Source organism: Aythya fuligula, chromosome 2 (genome assembly GCF_009819795.1).
Source record: "Aythya fuligula isolate bAytFul2 chromosome 2, bAytFul2.pri, whole genome shotgun sequence".
In the NCBI taxonomy this organism is placed as follows: domain Eukaryota; kingdom Metazoa; phylum Chordata; class Aves; order Anseriformes; family Anatidae; genus Aythya; species Aythya fuligula.
This window is the reverse complement of record NC_045560.1, coordinates 578,957-600,853: the sequence shown is the minus strand read 5'-3', so window position 1 is coordinate 600,853 and position 21,897 is coordinate 578,957. Positions and strand designations below refer to the sequence as shown.

The window sequence follows — 21,897 nt, the reverse complement described above, 5'->3', positions numbered from 1 at the left end:
AGGAGGTCGCGGCTCCACTCCGGGAGCTCCGCGGCCGCTGCTGCGCACCCGGGCGCCGCTCCCGGTCCCGGCGGCTTTGGGGGACCGGCGGGTACCGGAGCCAAGCAGGTCAGGGAACCGCCGGGGGACCGGGACCGGGCGGCACCGGGGTCTGCGGGTTGGACTCCGGTCAGTGGGCGAACACGGGAACGGGACCGGGGCTGCGCCGTGCGTCCCGGAGCGGTGCCCCCCGTGCTGGAGCACCCGTGGGCGAGGCTGGACCCTGGTGGCGGCTGCCCCGTGGCTATGGCACGGCAGCTCTGCGCCAGGACCCCCCCAGAGCCCCCCAGCAGACACCGTGCGGACCCCCCAGCAGCCAGGGGCAGCCCCGCGGGCATCCCGAGCTGGCCGGGCTGGGGACGTGAGGCCGAGAGGGAGAGGATGGGGAGGAAGAGTGGAAGAGTGCCCGAGCCCCTGCGGGGATGAGGAGGGGGGCGAGGAGGTGCCTGAAGCAGGAGCACGGGAGGTTCGCGGACAGAGCGAAAGTAAAAGCGTCCCAGGAGGGGGCTGGGGAGCAGGAAGGGGACGTGAAGGAGGCGCGCAGCCCAACGCCAGCAGCAGATCCAGGGGAGCTGCGGGGCAGCGTGCCCACGGGTGATGGTGAGCAGACAGGCACACCGCGGTGCCACGGGGACTACACAGCCACAGGGAACCGCAGAGCCATGGGTGGAGGGTGCCCGGGCACCCACAGGGGTCCGGACTTGCCGCCCTGTATGGAGGGCCCCGAGCACAAAGTGGCGCTCGAGTGTCTCGGTCCAAAGCACGAGCAGCGTGCTGGGGCTGTGGTACGCAGGGGCTGGAGGAGGGGGCTCCCTGCGTCCTGCGAGGGACCTGGGCTTAGCAGAGGGGCCGGGCAGGGGTTGAACACCGGTTTGTGCTGTGCCACAAAACGTCCCCAGCTCAGGAGACTGCGGCCTCACACACCACAGCATGGGTGGAAAAGGGAGCCTCCGGGTGTATTTGCAAGAGCACCAGACCAAAACTCCTCTGGTAGGAGGCTGAACCTCATCGTCTCCTCAACCTCATGAACGCTGAGGTTTATTTCCAGGCCATGCGTTCCCTCATTTGCACAGACTGAGCTTTCCCAGTGCTTTTGGAGAGGTCACCGTGGGGCCGAGGGGAGGCAGCCCAGGAGCAGAGCCGGACCCTCGGTGTTTGCAGCTGGGGCTGGGTGTGCCCCGCAGAACATGCAGCAAACCGCCCCTCACAGCTCCGTGCCTCCCACCAGTGTTTCTGGGCTGTCCTTGCAGAGCCCCCGCCCCGTGAACCTTGTGCCCGGCCCTGCTGCACTCAGCTCCCGCCCCCGCAGCCCCAAACTAAAAGCTGGGGCCGGGCACAGGCACCTCCTGCCCAGGGACACTGCTGCACCCGGAGCCGTGGGTAGGTTGCAGGGGCTTGGTGCTCACCGGGTTTGCTCCCCAGTGCGCTGCGCGGCTCCAGAGTCACAGCTCAGCAGCGCAGAAACCGTGCAGCAGGTCCCTGGGGGGCTGCTTCTGAACGCAGGGATCGGGAGCAGCCAGCGTTGCTCTCCTACAGGCGAATGGTGCATGGCTAAGCCTGCTGCTGGCTGGGCTGGCGCTGCAGGCTCGGCCTTCTCAAGGGCTTTGTCACAGCCTGCCAGCGCCCTTATCCCCCAAGCCCGGCGGTAAAGCCTTCACCCTGCACGTGTGTTTGCTCTCTGTCCCCCTGCAGCCTGTGACCCGGCTCTGGCATCACCCTTCCTGCACTGACACTGCGGCAGAGCACGATGGCGAGCGGCTCCTGGGAGGATCACGGTAAGGGTGCAAGGGCCGGGCACTGCCCTGCCCCAGAGCCCCCTCACAGGGGGGATCGGTGTCCTCGTGCCACCGCAGGCACCGCAGGGACCGGGCTCTCCTGGCAATCTCCCTGCTGGGAGGGGTTGGGTTTGGGGACAGAGCAGGCATGTGCCAAGCAGTGCCGTGCACGTGGAGAGGGGACAGGCATCCCTGGGATGGTGCGGGTATCCCTGGGGTGTCACGGGTATCCCTGGGGTGGCACAGGCAGCCCCGGGGTGGCACAGGCAGCTCTGTGCCCCTGTGCCAGGCTGTTTCCATGCATGACCCACCCCAGGCAGTGCTTTACACACTGCTGCTCTTTCACTGAGCCTTTCCCCTCACTGATGCCAGCAGGCCAGGGGACCCAGGAGCACATGGAGCTGCGCCTGGTACTCGTCGGGAAGACCGGTGCAGGGAAAAGCGCAACGGGGAACACCATCCTGGGGCGGGCGGCCTTCGAGTCGCACCTGGCGCCACAGGCGATAACACGGACGTGTGCCCAGGAGAGCCGGCTCTGGCGGGGCCATAAGGTGGTGGTCACCGACACCCCCAACATGTTTGACTCACCGGAGCACAGCGCCCGGTCCTGCTACGAGCTCGCCCGCTGCCTGCTGCTGTCGGCGCCGGGGCCGCACGTGCTGGTGCTGGTGACCCAGCTGGGCCGCTTTACGCAGGAGGACGAGAAGGCCACCCAGCAAGTGTGGCGGGTGCTGGGGCGCGAGGCTGCGAGGCACACCATCGTCCTCTTCACCCGCAAGGAGGACCTGGGGGGCGGCTCCCTGCAGCACTACGTGGCACACCCCAGCAACGCCACCCTGCGGGCGCTGCTGCAGGCCTGCGGGGGACGGTGCTGCGCCTTCAGCAACCGGGCGGCCAGAGCCGAGCGCGAAGCCCAGGTCGAGGAGCTGATGGTGCTGGTGCAGCAGGTGCTGGAGGAGAACCAGAGCACCCCTTACACGAGCAAGCTCTACTCCCAGGCCACGCGGCTCCTCAGCCGTAGCGACGTGGATTTCGAAGAGAAGTGCGAGTGCCTCGCGAAGCAAGTGGAGCAGCAGCTGCAGGGAGACGGCGTCCTGGGGTTGCTCAGACGGTGTGTGCAGGGGCTGTGGTGCATGCGATACATGCGGTGTCTGTGCTGCTGCTGCTGCTTCATTGTGGCAGCAAACCCGCGCATTGTGCGCTTTCTGCAGCAGGCGTTCCTCCATGGTTGGGGGGCAGTTGTCCGTCTGTACAACCGCTTCTTGCGCTAGAAGCAAGAGTAGAACTAGAATACACTGTGCTGTACTACTTCTCTCAAGTAATTGCACAGTGTTGCTTAACAACATGGCAAGCAGCCGATTCCCCCTCTAACAGCACCGCAGTCCCCATATGGGCTGTGCCTCTCGGCACAAAACTGCAGCACAAAGCTTGTGGCTGCTGAGCGGTTTCTGCTGTGTCTCCAGCTCGATGCCAGGGATGTGCCCAGGGCATTGCAGGGACGGCTGCGGACCTGGGGACACGCAGGGCCAGAGCCAGGCGGTGGCTCCCAGGAAATGCCCTTGTCCCCTGCATCGAGCCGTGGGGCAGTCCTGGGTGCTGCAAGGAGAGCGCAGAGCAGCCAGGAAGAGGGGAGCAGCACCCAGCAGAGGGGACCCATCCCTGAGCAGCTCTGGTGGCAGCAGGTTGAGGACAGAACTGGTCACATTCCCCTCACTGCCATAGGCTGAGATCACCTCATGTCCCCGCAGGCTGGCATGGGATTTGGGGAGCCACCTTGGCCTGGCACGGGAGTGGAGGGGTGAAGGACAAGGGGCACAGGGTGATGGGCCAGTAGGGACACCGAGGGACACTGGCAGGGACACCAAGGGACCCAGCCCTTCTTCCTGCTGCCCCTCAGGTGCTGCTGCTGTTTCTCAGGGGATCGAAGCCACATGCACAGGTTCCAGGGGATCCACGTCACCGAGGTAGGACCCAAGGCAAAGAGCATCCTAGGGGCAGGTGGGACAGGTTGATCACACGTATGTGACAGCAGAAATAGCCCTGGTGGCAGCAGTTCTGAGCATCTGAAACCACCAGGAGCTTTGACAGGGACGTGCCGTGACACAGGATGAGATGCCGTCCCACTGCAGGTGCCCTGACCCCAGGCTCACGTGCTGTGGAGCTGCACACAGGCACAGGCTCCATTTCTCATGTGCACCTCCCTGCCTTCAGGAACACGGGCTGCTCTGCGCTTCTCTGCAGTTTCATGCTTTGCTGTGATCGCTGACCCGTGGCGGGGAGCCCCCGGGGGGGTGGGAGCAGGGGTCGGAGCTCTCACTGCCAGCTCCGGAGGTGCCTGCGGAGCCAGGGAGCAGCATGAGTGTGGGGAGAAAGAAGTACAAGGTACTGGCAGGGAAATTTGCCACTTGCAACCTTTGCAACACTTAAGAGGCGTGCAGGGTCCGTCCCAGCCCCTGACCGCAGTGCAGGCTGCAGCTGCCTCGTCTCCTGCCCCTTCTTCTGTCAGGGCTCTGCCTACAGTCCCACCAGCAGCAGGAGAAACTGCTTGAAAACTAAGCATAGGTCATCGCGGGAGTTAAATAACTCTGAGGCTGGATTGTTTCTGGAGGAATTACAGGAATTACAGGAAGTAGCGTTAGAGTTGCCTGCACCTCCAGTGCTGCACAGAATTGAAACCAAGCTGGGGGCTGGTGCGGGAGGAGCCGGTGCTGCCCTTGTGGCATGAGCACAGTCTCCAGGCTGACACCGGCCGTCTCTGCTGTCACTTCCTGGTGGCTGTGAGCGTCCCGCGGGGACAAGGCGAACACCAGCGCAGGACGTGCAGGAAGGTACGGGCGGGAGGCCAGGGGTTGCGAGGCTCTGTGCCGGCGGGGAGGGCTACGAGGGGGCCTAGGGACCTGGCGCAGGGCAGTGGGAAGTGGCTCTTCCCGCTGTCCCCTCCTCTTTCTTTCCCTTCTCCCCACTCCTCCCTCCCCATGATCGGCATGGGCACAGCCCCAGCCCAGGGGCGTCCCTGGGCACCATGCTCAGCCCCACGTGGGGCCTCGGCTGCACGGGTGTCACAGCCCCGAGGGTCCCTGCCACCACCCAAGGGTCCCTGTCACCACGCTTCCTTCCCCCGCCATGATCCTTCACACATTGAGTCTGCCTTGCTGCTCTGTTTCCCCGCAGCACCTCGCAGTTCTGGCTTTTATTTTGCTTTTTACTTTTTTCTGCTGCTTTCCAACCCCATTTGTCCCGGTGCCACTGCAGCCTGACCCAGCTGCAGCCCCCAACCCCTTCCCTCAGCGGGGGCACACAGAGCCCCACAGCCTCCAGTGGCCAGCAGCGAGGCTTCAGAACCATCCCCGCTTTTAATGAAAATCCCTTCTGCTGTCAGTGATGCTCCCAGCATCTGGGAGCCTGCTGACGGAGCCCTGGGTGTCTGCTTTGTCTCTACAGCCAGGCCGTGTCATTCCATCGTGTCCACGTGCTGCCCGGGGTCGGCGGGGGCTAGGAGATGAGGCTGATCCTGGCCGGGAAGGCTGGCGAGGGGAAAAGCACCACGGGGAACACCCTCCTCGGGAAGCGTGTCTTTGAGTCCAAGCTGTCCACCCAGCCAGTGACCATGAGCTGTGCGAGTGCACAGGGGCACTGGGGCGGCGAGGACTTCACGGTGGTTGACACGGCCGACATTTTTAACCCCGAAGGTGACAGCAGTGAGGTGTGCCAAGTGCATCAGCCTGTCCTCCCCGGGCCCCCACGTTCTGCTGCTGGTGACCCAGCTGGGCCCATTCACCCAGGAGGATGAGGAGGCTGCAGAGAGACTGCAGGACATCTTTGGAGCTGGTGTTCTGGGGCACACGATTGTCATATTTACCCGTGCGGAAGAGCTGGGGGAGAGATCTCTGCATGACTATGTGTCCTGTACTGACAACAAAGCTCTCCACAAGCTGATCGAGAGATGCGGGAACAGGTACTGCGGCTTCAACAACCGGGCAACTGGAGCCGAACGGGACCACCAGGTCATGGAGCTGATGGGAATGGTCCGCTGCATGGTGCAGGCGAATGGGAACAGGTACTACAGCAATGAGATGTACCTGGAGCCCAATTTAACAGAAGAGCAGGTGGAGTATCACATGTGGAGGTACAGAGCAGACAGGGTGAAGAAGGAGTGATCCTGCTGAAGGACAGCTCTCCTGGCTTTTGTGCTTATTATCCTCATTATTGTGATTACCCTGGGTATCCTTATTGCATGGCTGTGATGAATCCCAGCACCACAGAGCCACTGAACGCCTGGGGTTGGAGGCAACTCTGCACCCCGCGTGTTCTGTCCCTGCCCAGGCAGGGTCCCCAGCGCCGGCTGCCCAGGACCGTGTCCACTGGGTGTTGGAAATCTCCAGGGATGGAGACCCCAGCACCGCTCTGGGCAGCCTGTGCCAGTGCTCAGACACCCGCACAGCAAAAAAAGACTTTCCTGATGTCTCAGCGGGCGTCCTTGTGCCTCCAGCAGTGCCCATACTCTTGTGTCCTGGCTCTGGGCACCCCACCAGGCGTTCACACACACAGACAGGACCCCCAAGTCCCAGTGTAATGGAACCAACTCTCCCTTAGAAATGAAAAGGAATTGTCTATTTTTATTGAGCTTCCCTTTAATCAGTTATCATATATGTAGTATAGGACAAGAAATATGTTTAACTTGTAACATAGGCTCCCTTTGTTCAGGGACAGAATGCTCTTTCTGGGAGAAACCAAGGAAAGTTGCCAATAGCAAGTAGCCTGAGGTTGTGCTTCGGTGACATGTGGCCATTGATGGATAAAAGGGGTTAAGGTGCTTCATTGGGGAACACCACCAAGGACCCCCACAGAAAGGAAGGCATGCGCAGAAGTTCCTGAAAAGCAGCCATTAAGAATGTTGCTACATGAGCACAAAACTCAGGTAGCTAAGAATGAATTTGTATTAGATCGCTGAATAGTCATGAATTTAATGTCTCCATGGAGCCAGGAAGTCGACATCGGCTGTGCTTGATATGTGGAAACTGCACCGAGCTCTGAGGCCTGAATAAAAGCAATATCTCTCCTGAGTGCGTGCGAATTGGCTTATTGCACACCGGGTAAAGGATCATAGAGTCATAGAATGGTTGGGGTTGGGAGGGACCTTAAAGATTATCTAACTCCAACCCCCCTGAAACAGGCAAGGCTGCCTCCCCCCAGATGAGGTTGGCCAAGCCCCATCCAGCCTGGCCTTGAACACCTCCAGGGATGGGGCATCCACAGCTTCTCTGGGCAGCCTGTGCCAGTGCCTCACTACACTGACAGTGAAGCGTTTCCTCCTAATGTCTAGCCTAAAGCTATTTTCTTTTTTATTTGTATTTGTGCTTGGAATTTCCTCAGCCCAGATTAAGGACCTTGCACTTGGCCTCGTTGAACCTCATGAGGCCCGTACAGGCCCACTTCTCAAGCCTGTCCAGATCCCTCGGGATGGCATCCCTTCCCTCCAGTGTGGGGGCACAGTGTCAAATGCTTTGCACAAGTCCAGGCAGATGATGTCAGTTGCTCTTCCCCAGTCATCAGTGCTGCAACCCTGTCATGGGAGGCCACCAGATTTGTCAGGCATGATATGCCAGATCTGCTCCATGATCTTGGCAGGCATAGAGGTGAGACTGACTGGCCTGTGGTTAACCAGGTCTTCCTTTTTCCTCTTTAAAAATGCGGGTTTTCTTTCCCCTCTTCCACTTAGTGGGAAGGTCACCGGACGGCCACGACTTCTCAACTATGATGGGCAGTGGCTTAGCAACTCCATCCAGTCTCAGGGCGTGGGGCTGCTCCACGCCGCTCGTGCTTGGGGCAGCAGCAGCACCCTGGAATTTGCTCAGCGTGGTGCTTTTAGTCCCTCTCCCTGGAATAGGGCGGTGGGAGCTCAGCGCATTTACAGGAAAGGCCAGTGTGGCAGAGCTCTGGAGTGTGCAGGCTGCAGAGAGGAGGGGAAGGACACGGGCTGAAGGACACAGGGCCCTTCCGCAGGTGGCTGTGCGAGCAGCGGGTTTGCTGCTCACTCTGTGGATGCCTCTGAGCCACGGAGCGCCTGCCCCGCCTGCAAACACACTGGGGCTGCGAGCCCGGGGCTGCAGGTCCCCCAGACAGGCTTTTCCCGTAAATGTGCTGAGCTCCGGGCAGTGCAGAGAGTGAATCTCAGAGAAAGGGGAAGCAAAGGTAACCTGCGTTCGGCTCCCAACTACCTCTGCCCTGGCTGATTTCCTGAAAAGGGCTGGAGCTGTGCACACACCACACCTCTGCGCGCCTGCACAGGCTTTGGGCAGCCCCTCTTCAGGACGGTTTTGCTGATTACAAAGCCCTTTCTCGCCATCCCTGCCCACCCCGTCCTCACCAGGCTGAATGTCTCTGCCTTCCTCCTGCTCCCAGTTCAACCAGCGTTGAGGCTCGTGTGCTACGATGAGGAAGAGGAGCACTTGGAAATGCTTCTTGAGCGCTGGCAGAGCAGGGTCCCCTCCTGCAGGCACAGAGGGGTGCAAGGGTGGGAATTCCATGCAATCCCACAGCAAGGGCCGTTTTTGTGGCCCTCCGCTGGACTCTTCCCAGGAGATCCCTGTCTTTCTTCTACTGGGGAGCCACAGGCCTCCAGCCGGACTCTGCTCCTCCGATCACCACCCTCTGAGCTCGGCCGGTCAGCCAGTTCTCAACCCACCTTACTGTCCACTCCTCTATCCCAAACTTTCTCAGCTTTGCTATCAGGATGTCATGGGAGACAGTATCGAAAGCCTTGCTAAAGTCAAGGTAGATGACATCCACTGCTCTCCCCCCATCTACCCAGCTGGTGATGCCATCATAGAAGGCAACGAGATTGGTCGAGCATGACTTCCCCTTGATGAATTCATGCTGACCACTCCTCTACTTCTTCTCTTCCAATTGCTTGGAGATGGCATCCAGAACAAGCTGCTCCAACACCTTTCCAGGGACAGAGGTGAGACTGACTGGCCTGTAGTTTCACCAGTAGTTTAGAAACCAAATGAGATTTAAGAAGAGCAAGTGTAGAGTCCTGCACCTGGGAAGAAACAACCCGAAGTATCAGTACAGGCTGGGGGATGACCTGCTGGAGAGGAGCTCTGAGGAGAAGGACCTGGGGGTCCTGGTGGACGACAGGTTGACTGAGCCAGCACTCTGCCCTGGTGGCCAAGAGAGCTGATGGGATCCTAGCGTGCATTAAAAGGAGTGTGGCCAGCAGGTCAAGGGAGGTGATCCTCCCCCTCTCCTCTGCCCTGGTCAGGCCTCACCTGGAGTACTGTGTCCAGTTCTGGGCTCCCCGGTAGAAGAAAGACAGGGATCTCCTGGGAAGAGTCCAGCGGAGGGCCACAAAGATGATACGGGGCCTGGAGCATCTTCCCTGTGAGGAGAGGCTGAGATACCTGGGGCTGTTCAGCCTGGAGAAGAGAAGACTGAGAGTGGATCTCCTCAATGTATATAAGTATCTGAGGGGTGGGGGACAGAAGGATGTAGCCAACCTCTTCTCAGTGGTTTGTGTGGATAGGACAAGGGGCTATGGCTGCAAGTTACAGCACAGGACATTCCGTACTGACATGTGAAAGAACTTCTTCATGGTAAGGGTGACGGAGCATTGGAACAGGCTGCCCAGGGAGGTTGTGGAGTTTCCTTCTCTGAAGACATTCAAGGCCCGTTTGGACGCCCACCTGGGCAGCCTGCTCTGAGGAACCTGCTTTGGCAGGAGGGTTGGACCTGATGATCTTTCGAGGTCCCTTCCAACCCCTACAGTTCTGTGATTCTGTGATTCACGGACCCTCCTTCGTGCCCCTCTTGAAGACCGGAGTGACGTTGGTTGTCTTCCAGTGTTCAGGCACCTCTCCTGTTCTCCAGGATCTAGTCTTCCTTTTACTGTTTACATACTTTAAACAAACAAACAAACAAACAAACAAACAACTTCTTCGTATCCTTTATCTCTTTTGCAAGCTTCATCTCTAGGTGGGCTTTGGCCTTCCTTGTCGCATCTCTGCAGGCCCTGACAACACTTCTATACTCCTCCCAAGAGGACAGGCCCTTTTTCCACATTTCATAGACCTTCCTCTTCCTTTGGATCTTGTCAATGAGCTCCTTGCTCATCCACGTAGGTTTCCTGCCCCTCTCCCCCAGTTTCCTACTCTTAGGGATGCACCGATCCTGAGCCTGGAAGAAGTGCTCTTTTAATGTTGCCCAGCTTTCACAAGTACCCTTGCCTTCTAGTATTCTAGAAGAACTGCACACACTTCCCTCAACTGGTGAACAACGCCATGCTTGATGCACCCCAGGGTGCAGTTGGCCCTCCTGGCTGCCAGGGCACACTCTTAACTCACGTTCAACTTGCAGTGCACCAGAACCCCCAGGTCCCTTTCTGTGGGGCTGCTCTCCAGCCTCTTTTCGCCCCGTCAGTAAGCGTAGCCACATGCTATTTCTTTCTCAGGTCTATTTCTTTCTCAACTAAAGCTTTCCATAGTCAGAATCATTTACTCCATTCTGTGCTGCTAAACTGATAATAAATTAAATGGTCTTTCTAGGTTGCACACATTGCTTTTGATCCTTTTGTCTATTCACACTGTTTATTTCACTGATTCAATGTTTATGTCACTATTCACAAGTTAGACCTGCAGCTGCGGTTCCTGCTGCTGTTCCTGCTTCCCGCACCCTTTTAAGGGGAGTTCCTCTAATTAGACTGGGATTGGGGTGATGTTCAAACACAACTTGGCAGGGGCCATCCCTTTAAAAGATCAAAACCTGAAATCTTTTTCATGATGATTTGTAATTACAAAGTGAGTAACTGGTACATGCTTCACATCCATGAGTTGTACATTAACTTGGCAGTTTGGTTTCATGCTCAGTACATAACCAGTATGTGTGCATTGTTTACTGATAAGCTTTTGCTCAGCCAGGTCCAACGCCTCCCGGACACCCCTTGTTCTGACTTCAGGACTTGCAGTTCCTCCCTGAGGGGGAGGAAGGGGTTGCTTTCCTATCTGCACCTGGCAGACTTTGTTATTTACCATCTTAATACTAGCCTATGTAATACACAATAAATGTTTGTTCATTGTCTTTTGTATTATAAAACAAGGAGTTCCGTTTGAGGAGCAGGAGTTGCAAAAGCTCCCTGCTGAAGTAAGATGTATAATACTTGGCTAGAAACTATGAAAATTCTTTTGCTTAATGTAACGTGAGAACCCCCTCCCCTTCTCTCCTTCTGCATCTCAGTTGCCTCTTTTGTTCAAAGACCCTGCTGCAAAGCTCATGTAACCATCTCCTGATAAGTTGCTAAACTAGTGTATCAACATCCTGCCTTCCTGTCTCACGCTGGGCCAACATGACCAAATAAAAAAAAGAAGTTGAACCACAACGCGGAGGAAGACTATGGCCTTCATCTTCACGACCACCAGAGGGACAGAGATGACCCCCTAGCAACAGTGCACGCAGTCGCAGAATATACCAGGATGTGCTGCGTAATCCCAGAATTACCAAGATATAAAAAGGGACCCTGGCGGGGGTAAGGTGCGCGCCGTTGGTGGAGCCGAGACTCCCCGGCCGCCCAGCGCTGTTTTGCTTGCTGTTGCTTACTCAGTAAATTCTTTTCTATTATTAATGCAATGCTCTCTGAAAATTAATTAAGGGGGAAACTTATAACAGCCTACATTGCAGCTACAGTGAAGTTGTCTGAAATCAATACCATGGCAGCCTGTACCAGGGCTTTGGCACCCACCCTGCACAGATGTGAGACCAGGGAGCTGCCCTTTGAGCGAGAGCTCAGGAGCAGCCCCACATCCACAGAGCATGGCCCTGGGCTCTGGCAGAGCGATGCCGCTGGATGTCCTGCCCTCATGGCACTGCACTTCGGGACCTGTCCAGCTCCGGGCATGTGCCAGCAGTAGCCTCAGGCCTCGTGCCCAGTGCAGAGCATGGGTAGGCCGAGAGCCGGAATGGCTCTGCCCTCTGCTGTGCTGCTCCCACTGAGCTGCAGGCCGGGGAGGAAAGCCAAGTGTCCCCTGCCCTGTGGCACCCAGGCAACTCAGGACATTGGCTGTGGGGAAGGGAGCCGGGGCAGGCACAACTAGGGCAGGCACAACTAGGCCCAGAGATCTGCTCAGCTCCTGCAGCTGGCATGGCACGGCTTGGCTTGGCACCTCAAGGGGGGCTCTGCCATCCTCCTCTCCTGCCACACACATGGATGCACAAGGACCAAGTGTGAGGCCAAGGGCAGGGCTGTGCGTTCCTGCTGGCTGCCAGGGGCCCACATCCGTGCCTCAGAGCACTCCATGTGCAGGAAGACATGGGCACCCGTTCAATTGATCAGCAAGGACAATGAGATGCTGGTGCTGACCAAAAAAGTAGATCCTTTCTCCTATGAAGAAAGGCTGAGAGAGATGGGGATGTTCAGCCTGTGGAAGAGAAGGCTCTGGGAACACCTCATTGGAACCTTTCAGAGCTTAAAGGGGTTTAATAAAGAGGATGGAGAAAAAAATTATTTGTGTGGATTATGCTGGAAAAGGGGGAATGGTCTTAAACTAAAAGAAAATAGTTTCAGGCTACACATTAGGAGGAAATGCTTCACTGTCGGTGTAGTGAGGCAATGGCACAGGCTGCCCAGAGAAGCTGTGGATGCCCCATCCCTGGAGGTGTTCAAGGCCAGGCTGGATGGGGCTTGGCCAACCTCATCTGGGGGGAGGCAGCCTTGCCTGTTTCAGGGGGGTTGGAGTTAGATAATCTTTAAGGTCCCTCCCAACCCTAACCATTCTATGACTCTATGATCCTTCACCCCGTGTGCAATAAGCCAATTCGCACGCACTCAGGAGAGATATTGCTTTTATTCAGGCCTCAGAGCTCGGTGCAGTTTCCACAGATCAAGCACAGCCGATGTCAACTTCCTGGCTCCATGGAGACATTAAATTCATGACTATTCAGCGATCTAATACAAATTCATTCTTAGCTACCTGAGTTTTGTGCTCATGTAGCATCATTCTTAATGGCTGCTTTTCAGGAACTTCTGCGCATGCCTTCCTTTCTGTGGGAGTCCTTGGTGGTGTTCCCCGATGAAGCACCCTAACCCCTTTTATCCATCCATGGCCACATGTCACCGAAGCACAACCTCAGGCTACTTGCTATCAGCAACTTTCCTTGGTTTCTCCCAGAAGGAGCATTCTGTCCCTGATCAAAGGGAGCCTAGGTTAAAAGTTAAACATATTTCTTGTCCTATACTACATATATGATAACTGATTAAAGGGAAGCTCAATAAAAATAGACAATTCCTTTTCATTTCTAAGGGAGAGTTGGTTCCATTACACTGGGACTTGGGGGTCCCATCTGTGTGTGTGAACACCTGGTGGTGTGCCCAGAGCCAGGACACAAGAGTATGGGCACTGCTGGAGGCACAAGGACACCCGCGGAGACATCAGGAAAGTCTTTTTTTGCTGTGCAGGTGTCTGAGGCTGTCCAGAGCGGTGCTGGGGTCTCCATCCCCGGAGATGTCCAACACCCAGTGGACACGGCCCTGGGCAGCTGGTGCTGGGGACCCTGCCTGGGCAGGGACAGAACATGCGGGGTGCAGAGTTGCCTCCAGCCCCAGGCGTTCAGTGGATCTGTGGTGCTGGGATTCATCACAGCCGTGCGATAAGGATACCCAGGGTAATCACAATAATGATGAGGACAATCAGCGCACAAGCCAGGACAACTCTCCGGGATGGCCTCCAGCTGAATCTCGCCCTCTTTATCCTGCCAGCTCTGTACCTCGCCATGTGATACGCCACCTTCTCTTCTGTTAAATTGGGCTCCAGGTACATCTCATTGCTGTAGTACCTGTCCCCATTCACCCGCACCATGCAGCGGACCATCCCCATCAGCTCCATGACCTGGTGGTCCCGTTCGGCTCCAGTTGCCCGGTTGTTGAAGCCACAGTACCTGTTCCTGCATCTCTCGATCAGCTTGTGGAGAGCTTTGTTGTCAGTACAGGACACATAGTCATGCAGAGATCTCTCCCCCAGCTCTTCCGCACGGGTAAATATGACAATCGTGTGCCCCAGAACATCAGCTCCAAAGATGTCCTGCAGTCTCTCTGCAGCCTCCTCATCCTCCTGGGTGAATCGGCCCAGCTGGGTCACCAGCAGCAGCACGTGGGGGCCCGGGGAGGACAGCCTGATGCACTGGATAATTTCTTGGTGCACCTCACTGCTGGCACCTTCGGGGTTGAAAATGTCGGCCGTGTCAACCACCGTGAAGTCCTCGCCGTCCCAGTGCCCCTGTGCACTCTCACAGCTCATGGTCACTGGCTGGTTGGACAGCTTGGACTCAAAGACGCATTCCCCGAGGAGGGTGTTCCCCGTGGCGCTTTTCCCCCCACCAGCCTTCCCGGCCAGGATCAGCCTCATCTCCAAGCCCCCACCGACCCCGGGCTGCATGTACTCACGACGGACGGCCACGGTCACGCTGCGGAGACAAAAGCAGACACCCAGGGCTCCGTCAGCAGGCACCCAGATGCTGGGAGCATCACTGACAGCAGAAGGGATTTTCATTAAAAGCGGGGATGGTTTCGAAACCTCACTGCTGGCCACTGGAGGCTGCGGGGCTCTGTGTGCCCCCGCTGTGGGAAGGGCTCGGGGGCACTGCAGCTGGGTCTGGCTGCAGTGGCACCGGGACAGACTGGGTCCCCCCTGCATGCCTGGACATCAGAGCAAGAGCAGCGAAACTGGCATCTGTGGATCGCACTGCCGCGTGTGCAGTCACAGCAGTGCACGGACAGCAGCAAGGAACAGAAATTCAAAATAACAGCTGGAGCTGCGAGGTGCTGCGGGGAAACAGAGCCTCTGCTCTGTTTCCTCAGTCTTAGCCTCAGTCTGCACAGGATTACAGGCACGGGGGAAGGCAGCAAGGCGGCAGGGACCCTCGGGTGGTGGCAAGAACCCTCGGGGCAGTGACACTCGTGCAGCCGGGGCCCCGTGTGGGGCTGAGCACGGTGCCCAGGGGCTCCCCTGGGCTGGTGCTGTGCCAAGTATGGGGAGCGAGGAGTGGGGAGAAGGGAAAGAGAGAGGAGGGGACAGTGGGAAGAGCCACTTCCCTGCCCCGCTGCCCTGTGCCAGGTCCCCAGGCACCCTCGGAGCCCTCCCTGCCGGCACGGAGCCTCGCAGCCCCTGGCCTCCCGCCCGTACCTTCCTGCACGTCCTGCGCTGGCGTTCGCCTTGTCCCCGCAGGATGCTCACAGCCACCAGGAACTGACAGCGGAGACGGCCGGTGTCAGCCTGGAGAACTGTGCTCATGCCACAAGGGCAGCACCGGCTCCTCCCGCACCAGCCCCCAGCTTGGTTTCGATTCTGTGCAGCACTGGAGTTGCGGGCAACTCTAACGCTACTTCCTGTAATTCCTGTAATTGCTCCAGAAACAGTCTGGCCTCAGAGTTATTTAACTCCCGCGATGATCTGTGCTTAGTTTTCAAGCAGTTTCTCCTGCTGCTGGTGGGACTGGAGGCAGAGCCCTGACAGAAGAAGGGGCAGGAGACGAGGCAGCTGCAGCCTGCATCGCAGTCAGGGGCTGGGACAGACCCCACACACCGCTCTGGCTCAGGGCTGGAGGTTCAGGTGCCGGACGAGGGCACTGAACTGACGGCGATTCTGGGGGGAGGCTCCTGCTCCAGCCGGGGGCCGTGCACATCCTCTGCGAGCTTGGCAGGTTTCCCAAAGCACTGCAAGGGTTGCCAGTGACCGATCTGAGTTTCCCTGCTAGCTCCTCTTTCCCCAAGGCATTGGGACGCCCTCCCAAGCTGAGGAGGAGCAGCCCTTGCCTGGGCTGTCCCCATCTGCCACCACGGTGCAGCGAGGCCCAGCCACGCTCCCCTGCCCCTGTGGCCCCTGCTCCTGGGCTGTGCAGGGCTGGCAGAAATGTGCCCTGCCCCTGGCACGGGGTATGGGGCTGCCAAACGCTGCTCCCTGCCTCATGGGGTGCGCAGCCATCTTGTGGGTGCGTGCATGCGTTTACCCTCGGCTATTCAACCACTTCCTGCATGCACACACAGCAGGCAGCATGCACACACCGGGTGTGTTAGTGACCCGAAGGTCGCACATGCAAAAGACGACAGAAGTGGACCGGGAAATCTACACCAGCAGATCCAATGGTTATAAAAATGGAGCAGGAGAAGGAGGGAAAAGAGGTGGAACTTATGGTAGATGCACAAGCAACGTACTCAGTTTTAAATAAAGCATTAGTATCAGTGGGGAATGATTACATTGTAGTGAAGAGGGCAACTGGCCAATCTGGAATAGCATATTTCTGCAAACCATTGAAATATAAGTATGGGAAACAGTGGGGCATTCACAAGTTCCTATACATGCTCAACTCTCCGGAGTCACGCCTAGGAAGAGACTTATTGGAAAGATTACAAGCAAACATTTCATTTAAAAATGGGGAGATTATTCTGGAGGTAAATGATCAAAGACACGTGGAAGCGTTGAGTTTGATATTGACAGCTATTGAGACCAAAGAGGAAATTAGTGAGGAAATCCTAAGTCAAATGTTTTCCAGAGTACGATCTAATGTACCAGGGAAGGCGAAAAATGCACTTCAACAGTACCCCTTGAAAAAGGAAGATAGAGAAGGAATTAGCCCGATAATTGATTAACATACTTAACACCAGAGCTAACTTGGTTTACCATTTTAGACCTGAAGGATGCCTTCTTTTGCCTCCCTCTCCATGAAGCCAGTCAGAAAATCTTTGCATTTGATTGGAAAGGCCCTAGGAGTGGGCACAAAACACAGCTCACATGGACAAGGTTGCCTCAGGGCTTTAAGAACTCTCCCACCTTGTTCGGAGACGGACTTGCAAAGGACTTGGAGACCTGGGAAGCCCCATCAGGAGAAGGAAGGCTGTTGCAATACGTAGATGACTTCCTAATAGCCACCCAGACAGAAGCATGTGTGGCCTGGACAGTAAGCCTCCTAAACTTTCTGGGACTACAGGGGTACAGGGTATCGAAGCAGAAGGCCCAGGTGGTTAAGTTGATCTATGAGGGTTATGAGGTTAGTGCCGGACAGGAGACCTTGAGGCAAGATCGTAAAGAAGCGATATGTTAAACCCCAAAACCTGAGACAATAAAAGAACTGCGAACCTTTTTGGGAATGACAGGGTGGTGCAGATTGTGGATCTATAATTACAGATCGCTTGTAAAACCGCTGTATGTGCTCATTGCAAATGGGAACAGGGAACTCCAATGGACAAAGGAGGCCACACAAGCTTAGGACCAACTAAAGAAGGCCCCCATGTCAGCTCTAGCTCTGTGACTCCCAGATGTAAATAAACCATTCTTCCTTTTCTCCCATGAGAAACAAGGGATTGCCCTGGGAACACTAGCACAGGACCTGGGCCCATATCGAACGGCAGTTGCTTATTTTTCTACGCAGTTGGATGCTACCACCAAGGGATGGCTGGGAAGCCTCAGAGCTGTTGCAGCAGTGGTGCTAAATATCTAGGAAGCACGCAAGTTCACCTTGGGACAGAAGACAACTGTGCTAGTGTCTCACACAGTGTCCACAGTGCTGGAAGTGGAAGGCGGTCACTGGCTTTCCCCACAAAGGTTCCTGAAATCAGCAGAAACCAAGGGGAGCCAGTACACAGTGACTGCCTGGAGACCATTGAAGCTACCTACTCCAGCCGTCCAGATCTGAAGGACACTCCTTTTGATGATGTGGGAATATGGGAGCAGCTACGTCATCAGTGGAAAACGACATGCTGGGTATGCAGTTACCACTTGCAAAGACATAATAGAATCTGGAAAATAAACATCTATAGGGACTAAATAATGAGATTATTGGAAGCAGTTCAGCTGCCTGAAAAGGTAGCAATCATGTACATTAAGGCACACCAGAAGGTGAGCTGAGAATTGGAGGAAGGAAATAATCTGGCGGACAGAGAGGCAAAAGAAGCAGCAGAAGGTGAGGTGGCAACTGAGGGAGCCCTGATTCCAGACAGGCAAATTCTCCTCGAGGGTAAGCTTGTATATAACAAAAAGGATAGAAAATTAATCGAAAGTCAGAAGGGAAAATATAACCAAGAGGGATGGGCTATTACCAAAGACGGGAAGGGGAAGCTAGTCATTCCCTCCAATTTACTGTGGTCACTGGTAAAGAAAGAACACCGGAAAACACATTGGGGAATAGATGCTTTGTATAACTATCTAATTGACAAAAAAAATATTGCCAGGAACTTATATGCTACCATCACCCAAATAACTGAACAATGTGATCTTTGTCTCCAGACTAAACCCAAAATTGCCCCCAAACCAAAACTGTGTCAAATTGGAAAAGGCCATGGGCCCGGGCAACAGTGGCAAATTGACCTTTCTGAACTTTCAAGAAAAGGGGGGGGTGTCAATATTTACTGGTGTTAACAGACAGATTCCTTTTCAGGATGGCCAGAGGCTTTCCCCACTAGGACTGCCAAAGCCTGAGAGGTAACTAAGTCTCTTGTAGAGAAAACTTTGAAGCCACAGTGGGAAGGACTATACCAGGTGCTCCTTACAGCCCTCACCACAACTAAGATCAAGGAATGGAGTGCCTGGATTCACCATTCTCAAGTGAAGAAAGCTCCAGAACCCCCTGGAAAGTAATGCCAGGTAATGGTGAACTGAAACTAAAGCTCAGTCGAGTAAAATGAGGACATTATGGTCAGGAGTAGTTAGTAACATAGTCAGCAGGAGTCTAGTTAACAGAATTGTTTTATTTCTATGGCTTATAAATTGTAGTTGTGATTCAAGAAGGTGCCTCTAGGATAATAGAGAATGGTTAGCGGCCTTGGTCCGAAGCTGTAACAACAGAAGATAGAGCATTAATGGAAAGTTAGCAGTTGTGGTTATTTGGTGAACAAATGGTGACCTTTTATATACATGATAAGAATGGCAAAAAATAGGGAAAGAATGGACACACCAAAGAACCGTAGGGGACAAAATTAAAATAGGGTGCTGAATGATTAATGGAACGACCCACGAGAAAGTAACGGGGATTTTAGTAAAACCGATTTCCAAAAGTGGCCAACAAGAAGGTTGCATCTGCCCAGGTAAATCAGATTGCTGGTATAATTTTATATTAACACAGACTGTAGTCATTAGCTGTTTTTGGCTGTACTTCCTACAACAGTGAGACAAAACTAAAACAGCCCTTACAGTCATCCTTAATGGCATTGGGAACTAGCCAATGGCAAGTTTCAAAGGTGTTACTGAGATGGGAAAAGGCTGAAAACCAAGACCACAGACTAATAATAGATGCACGTAGTATGGTTCAAGATAATACATCTTTAGCTCTTAGTTGTTTACAAGCACGGTTATGGATTCAGGCAATGGCTGCCTTGATCATTAGGGAAAGAAGTGAAGGCATTTTTCCAGCTGAAGTCCAAAAGACTGTTTGGGACAATGCTAATGATTTTGAGAAGAAGTTCCAATCTTGGTGAACTCTGGTAAATTTTACCTATGATCCCATTGTTAACACGGCTACTGCCTTTGTGCTTACTATACGTAATGGCACAGTTTATGTTATCCACCCCATCATTGCACTAGGATTAAACCATGAGGAGACAGTGCTCTGTCCTTCGGAGCATAGAACATGGGCACGGATGGAGAATGGGAGATGGCAGTCTGTAAATCTAGAATCATGTGTTACCCGGGAACAACAAGGATTTATTTGTGAAAGCAATACAATTGATGCTCAGGATGTATGTCTTGACACGGAACAAGGTGTCTGCCACTTTGAAATTCATCCAAATACTAGTCAAAAGACTGTGCTTGTATATATCGGTCAAGGCTGTGTGTGTTTAAGAACTGCTTGTGATTTTGTAGAAGTAGATAAGGAGAACATAACTCTCCCTAGCAAAAATCATTCTAACTTTTGTATTTGTAACTATGTTAGAATCGTCAGGTGTCATTTTCTATATTTGGCACCAGTGGTATCCCGCCAGTTGATCAAGTCTAACAACACAACGTACACTCTATTCACTCTCCATCATGATACAAAGGCAAAGAGCAAAACAAGACACAAATCACAACTGGTGGGATACACTCTTTGGATGGTCACCAACTGCAACTGGGATTTTGAACATATTGTGTCACCCAATTAATGTTTTATAGATATTAGTTAGTATAAGTTTGATACTGGGGAGGCCACGGGCTCGAGGATTTCCCGAGGCTGCCTCTCCTCTTCACACTCCTTAGGCTGTGCTGTGCCAGGCTCAGGGCAGATGGGGCAGCAGCCGTTGGTTACAGCCGGAGGCACAGCGCAGGGTGCAAAGTCCTGCCCCAAAACCTCGCTATCTGTGTGCCTGAGCCAGCTCTGGCCCTGCTGGGGCTGTGCAGGGCAGGCCAAGGGCCTGCGGTAATCCAGCACAGAATCCAGAGGGTGTTTCTTGTTCAGCATGTGACTTCTTGTAAAGGGAGTGCTTCAGCCCGGCCGTTTGAGCACTCTGAGCATTCCCAGGCTGCTGGGGAGCTGCCACATGCACTTCTACTTTCTCTTTCTGCCTTTGGAAGAGGTCTGGGTGCTGGCCCTCTGAGGCAGCCTTATCCAGACGCCCCTGGGGTCACTTGTGTTGCTCCTGATGGTCCCTGGGGACCACTGCTGGGGCCGCTAACCCTAATTCCTGTGTTTTTGCAGTAAAAAGCCTTTCCTTCTCACCCCTGGGAGCATGGTGTGCAGGGGGTGTCCCGGCACCACAGGGCTGTGGAGTTCAGACACGTGTCTCTGGTTGTTCCCCCAGGACGCAGGCTGAACATCCTGCTCGTGGGCAAAACTGGAAGTGGGAAGAGTGCGACAGGGAACACCATCCTTGGGAAGAAAGCATTTGAATCTATGGTGTCAGCATATTCAGTGACCAAGAGCTACAGTTCAGACACTGCCTCATTCCGTGGAAGAGAAATTGCCGTTATTGACACTCCTGGCCCTTTTGACACCAACAGAGCCAATAGGGAAATAGCTGAACTGATTGGAAATGCTCTTCGTCACTTCTATGGAGGGGTGCATGCTATCATCCTGGTGATGCAACTGGCCCACATCAGTAAAGAAGAGGTGGAAGTGGCTGAGTGGGTGACAAAGATTTTCCACACTGAAGCACAGAAGTACATGATCCTGTTATTCACCCGAGCAGAAGATCTTGGGAGTCCAGATGATATCCGCGATTTCGTGGAAACAAGCATGTACCTCAAGGGGATGGCAGGAAAATGTGGAAATAGGTACATTGCTTTCAGCAACATAGCAACAGGACAGACAAAGGAACAGCAGGTTGCAGACCTCATTACAATGATTGATGAGATGGTAAAGAAGAACAAAGATGCTCCGTGTTACACGCGAGAAATGCTGGAGAAAGACACACGGACGGCTTTTGGAAAGTATTGTACTATACTCTAGCCAACAAGGCTTTGGTCAGACGGGCGATGTTTCCTCTCTTGTGCCTTTCCTGCCGTGCTCTGAAGATCACTCTCTCCTTCCTCTCTTGATGTTTCCTCCTGTCCCGTCACTGACCTACCTTGTCCCTTGGCCCGTGCCATTGCTCTCCTGACAGGCTGCGAGAGTGCAATGGGTGTCTGGCGACGTGTAATTCTTCTCTGCTGCTCTGTCTCTGCATTGCTCTGTGATCACCTGTTGCGCTGGGAAGCCGGAGACCTTGGCTGGGTGAAGCTGGAACGACATGGCTTGGCTTGGCATAGCAAGAAGGGTTTTGCCATCCTCTGCTCACACCACACACGTGGATGTACAAGGACCAAGTGCCAGGCATGATTGTAATGTGTCATGATGTAAGTTTGTAGATGGCACCAAGCTGAGTGGTGCAGTCAGCACAAGAGAAGGAAGGGATGCCATCCAAAGAAGGCTCCGTGGAGACCTCATTGTGGCCTTTCAGTGCTCGAAGGGTTCTTATAAAAAGGATGGAGAGGGACTCTTTAATTGTGTAGATAATGATAGGACAAGGGGAAATGGTTTTAAACTGAAAGAGGGGAGATTTAGATTGGATGTTAGGAAGAAATTCTTCACTCAGACGGTGGTGAGGCACATGTTGCCAAGAGAAGCTGTGGATGCCCCATCCCTGGAGGTGATC

At 54.7% G+C, this 21,897-nt stretch overlaps 1 protein-coding gene across 1 annotated transcript; it reads left to right on the top strand.

The window, feature by feature from the left end:
• Positions 1-1,773: 1,773 nt before the first annotated feature.
• Positions 1,774-21,318, top strand: LOC116486731. The gene is made up of 8 exons (XM_032183179.1): positions 1,774-1,814; positions 2,190-2,925; positions 3,712-3,778; positions 5,504-5,956; positions 13,616-14,236; positions 16,785-16,844; positions 17,295-17,431; positions 20,573-21,318. The coding sequence occupies exons 1-8, from the start codon at positions 1,787-1,789 to the stop codon at positions 21,210-21,212; spliced, it is 2,742 nt and encodes a 913-aa protein (XP_032039070.1). The 5' UTR covers positions 1,774-1,786; the 3' UTR covers positions 21,213-21,318.
• The last annotated feature ends 579 nt before the right edge of the window (positions 21,319-21,897 follow it).

Coding starts and splice junctions, on each gene's coding strand:
- LOC116486731 (XM_032183179.1), top strand. CDS start 1,787: ATGGCGAGCGGCTCCTGGGAGGATCACG. Junction 1,815..2,189: donor CGGCTCCTGGGAGGATCACG/GTAAGGGTGCAA, acceptor TGATGCCAGCAG/GCCAGGGGACCCAGGAGCAC. Junction 16,845..17,294: donor TGATCTATGAGGGTTATGAG/GTTAGTGCCGGA, acceptor CTAAATATCTAG/GAAGCACGCAAGTTCACCTT.